At 38.1% G+C, this 4,045-nt stretch overlaps 1 protein-coding gene across 1 annotated transcript; it reads right to left on the bottom strand.

The window, feature by feature from the left end:
* Positions 1–1,014: 1,014 nt before the first annotated feature.
* atp5pf (ATP synthase peripheral stalk subunit F6) lies at positions 1,015–3,409 on the bottom strand. Its single transcript, XM_005807981.2, has 4 exons — positions 3,325–3,409; positions 1,982–2,151; positions 1,743–1,867; positions 1,015–1,117 (listed from the first exon to the last, which is right to left on the bottom strand). Exons 2-4 carry the CDS (start codon positions 2,149–2,151, stop codon positions 1,089–1,091), a joined length of 324 nt encoding a protein of 107 aa, XP_005808038.1. The 5' UTR covers positions 3,325–3,409; the 3' UTR covers positions 1,015–1,088.
* Between the last annotated feature and the right edge of the window lie 636 nt (positions 3,410–4,045).

The raw sequence follows: 4,045 nt of genomic DNA on the forward strand, positions 1-4,045 counted from the left end.
AATAAAAACAGCATTTCGGCTGCTATTTTAGGCTTCAAACAGTCATCCTGGAGAGACTTTAAATGCATCCCTGACCTTGTCATCATGTGGCACTCTCAAGACTAATTCAGAGTGACAGCCAATTTCTATCTAGGTCACCAGACATTTGGCTCACTGTAATTCAGTCAGTTTCAGATAATAAGAACTACATTTCACTGCAAACCGAGACCGAGACGTAATCCATACACTGAATGGGAAATTAGAAGTAAATCTCTAGGATCAGGTCATGAAATAAAACCGGAATCCAACACAAAACATTTATGTTTTCCCAAGACTTTGCATTCACATTTCTGGGTTTCACCCAGGAATTTACTTTTTTCCTTTTTGTCACATTAAAAAACAACAAATGTCTTTGAGATATACTAACACAAAGCAATGGGTAAGAGTGAAGTCTAAGGGAAATGGATGGTTTCAAATCTGAAATGTTGCAAATTTAGCAAATTCTTACATAAAGCACCTGTGTGCGATTTAATCTCATCTACAATCCAGCTGTTATGTAAACAAAACGAAGACCTAAGAACATGTGGAGATGTTAAAAACACAACATCCCCATGGAAACGGCAGCATTATGCTTTGGTTTAATTTTTTAAACAGAGCAACCATAAACACAAAGCCAGAGCTACACTGAGATAATTCAGATCACAAGAACTGTAAGAATTAGAATGGCCTAGTCAAAGTCCAGATGTAAATCTAAATGATAATCAGTGAAATCTGATGTTCAGAGACTTTCCAGGCTTGTTTTAGCAAAAACAAAAGACGTAATTAAGAGAATAAACTGATTCAGGGGGACTGTCATACCTTTTACATTTTTATTTGTAACATAAAACCAATAAAACACCAAACTTTGTGGCTAAACATTTCAAAATAACATTTCTGATATTGTGATCTGAAAAAAAAACAAAAAAATCAGCAGGTTTTTGATGGGTCCCAAAATTATTTACCATTTACAACTTGCGTAAAATAAAATCCAGATCCTCATTTTTCGCTCCACACTTTTATTAAATACAACATATTTGAGACATGTAGGAGATTTACAACATGGACGTCCTTCACTTGGCGCCTTCGTCGAGTTTCGCCTCTGTAGGGTTAAAAAAAAAAAAAAGGCATTAAACACCAGCTACATCACAAACTGTCAAAACTGATTCTAAAAAGCAACAATGTAAGCCTGAAGCTGAGCGAGAGGAAATAAAAAAGCCTCCTGGATCTGAATCCAACACAAGTCATCTTCCTCTGTCACCATCTTTGCTATTTTTAGACGCGGACAAAGAAGAAAAATGACAGCGCGTCTCTTCAGAGGCATAAATATTCATGAAAGGGAAAGTGTGAAACAGCGTCTAAGCAAAAAAGAAAAAAAAAGCCACGTCATAAAGAACTTGCTCCCCCGTCTCACCAAGGCTGCTGCTATTTTTATTAGCTGAAATTAATTGTGGGGATAAACTGCTGGCTGCTCCATATTTGCCCTCCAGGGACACAATGAAGCACTTTAGTTAATCAGAGGAATAAATCAAGGCTTCTTGGTGGAGGAACTTTGACTTAAACTTCCATACTTTAGCCATTTCATAAATAACTACAAGCTACGCCGCTCTGTCTGGGTTGGTCTGTCCTTCAGGAAGAGACGCAGACATCCTAGATTCTGGGACTGATTTAAAAACTACATTTGCTGATCTGAGAAAAAAAGAAAAAAAAAAAAAAGGAGAACCAACCAGCGAATTTGAAGTCTGGAAACTTGTTGAGGTCTCCTCCTCCGTATAGCCTCTGGAGTTTGGCTACTTCCTCGGTCATGTTCTTCTGGTACTCGGGCCCCGCGTCCACGATGCCGCCGGAGGTCCTGGGGGAGCCGAGGCAACGGGACGCCGTTACACGAGCTCAACTTCCAACTCCTCATGCTACCACCGAGTGTTTGGGGTGAACAAGAACAGAAGAAAAACTAAAATTGACTGACTTGCTCTTGCCGCTGTAGTCCCGGATCTTGTCCAGGAAGAGCTTCTGGATGGGGTCGAGCTCCTTGGCCTTGTTGAAGACCACCGCAGAGATGCCGACGTTCCTGCGCAGGGTGAGGCTCACGGCGGAGCGCAGCAGAGAGGACAGCTGGAACAGCCGATGCAGCGACATCTGGAGGAAACAGACGACTCAAATCACACCGCTGAAGCAAAATGTGGAGAACAAAACCTGAATCCTTGTGTTACATTGCAAATCCAAGGGTAAAAGGGCAAGTTAAAACTAACAGTAGTACTTAATTTACAAAAAGGATTAAAAAAACTAGGCAGAACAAGCTTTAATTAAATATATATGTATTTAAATATTCAAAATAAAAATATAAATGTGTCACCTTTTCTTGAAAACAGACAAATTAAAGGCTTAACAGGTTTTTGCTGAACTGTAATCTGAATAAAGTGAGTGGAACCACCGCCCATGTTCAAACATGAACGATTTTTGTTGCTTGTAAGTTAAATAAACGGGCCTTCTTTAAGCCAGGTTTTTAATAATAATTGAGAAAACTGCTACCATGTAAAGCAGTGATCTGAAATTAAATGACTAAACTGCTTTCCTACCATACAGTAGAAAGGCTAGGAAAGCATGCTAATGAGCTGATATTGGAACCAGGTGTGCTGAAGCAAAAAGACATCTAAAAGTTGCGTTAGGCCACCCTTAGACGACTGGAGTTTATATATATATATATCAGTAAATTGCACAAAAAGCAGCAAAGGGTCTCCCTTTAGAGCGCAGGGTGACCTTACAATGCCTGCTACTGCTTCACAATTAAAAACATCTTTATAAAAACTGCAGACATTTTCCATCTTCTTTGAACAATGCAATAAGAAAATACAATAAAAAAGGAAATTTATTTCTGTTTCACTGGCCAGATATTAAGGATAAATAGCGATCGGAGGAGTTTAAATCAGGCAGTGATTATATGGAAGTAGCTGCAGCTAACGACGGTGTTAGCAATAGCTAGCTCCGACAATTACAAGCCTAAAAACTCGGAGATATTTTAGACATCTATAACAACTCAACCAACAATATCAATAAGTTACAAATTATCCTCAAGTAACAATTAAACGTTTGTTAAATTAAAAAAAAATGCCTTGCAGTCAAAGCTAAGCATGCTAAAAATGCTAAAGCGTCGCCTTCTAAAGACTTATTTTAAATGTACTTTCAGACACTCAGCTGTTAATTGTACCGCTACAACCCTTAATTAAGTGGACACAGAACACAAACAAGTCATATACAAGATGAAACCATGCATATTTTAATAGTAGTTTGAGCTTCCAAAGAATAACTCACCTTGGGTTTGACACTCAGAGCAACAAATGTGGAGGACCGCGGTGGATTGTGGGAAGAAAACGGGCTTTAGGTGTCAATACTGCCTCCTACTGGCCGCGTTGAGCATCTTCAGATGACATTTTTATTGATATAAAGAGTAAGGTTGGGAAGTTATTAAAATAAATTATTAAAGACGATTTATATATCAAATACATAGTCATACATGCATTTTGTATTAGAATGTACATAGATTTTTACCTTGATTTTGTTGCAAAGCCAGATTCATAAGTTCATTTTAATAAAAATAGCTGAAAAACAATTCAAACCTCTTGAACTTCAGCGCATTTACTGGAGTTTGAGACAGACCAACGCGTAATGCAAAAATATTTGCTTACGAATTTGAAAAATCTTAAAAGTGTAACATGGTTCTGTATTAAACTAGCCCAAGCTTAGTAAAAATGATCTGTGGACATCTATTTAAAAGTCCACAGGCTATATGGACGTCGCTGTAGCCATCATCAGCTTTAGGCAACAGCCAAATTCAAACCTAAAAAGTTGGTGGACTTTGATTGGGCCATTCCATCTGTGTTTCTTTAAAGTCCATCCTCATTTACAATTGGAATAAGATCATGCATGCCACCTTCTTTTAAAACATGTTAAATATTCAATTATACTTCCAGTTGTTTCGGTTTGGTCCACCAAACGGTTAACAGATTTAAAGAAGTAAAAGACGAGACACCGC

This window comes from Xiphophorus maculatus, chromosome 24, assembly GCF_002775205.1.
Source record: "Xiphophorus maculatus strain JP 163 A chromosome 24, X_maculatus-5.0-male, whole genome shotgun sequence".
Classification (NCBI taxonomy): Eukaryota; Metazoa; Chordata; class Actinopteri; order Cyprinodontiformes; family Poeciliidae; genus Xiphophorus; species Xiphophorus maculatus.

Excerpts from the sequence above, each read along its gene's own strand:
- atp5pf (XM_005807981.2), bottom strand. The coding sequence starts at position 2,151 with ATGTCGCTGCATCGGCTGTTCCAGCTGTCCTCTCTGCTGCGCTCCGCC. Across the intron at positions 1,868-1,981 it reads GACTACAGCGGCAAGAGCAA|GACCTCCGGCGGCATCGTGG; the intron begins GTCAGTCAATTT and ends CGGCTCCCCCAG. Across the intron at positions 1,118-1,742 it reads TCCAGACTTCAAATTCGCTG|AGGCGAAACTCGACGAAGGC; the intron begins GTTGGTTCTCCT and ends TTAACCCTACAG.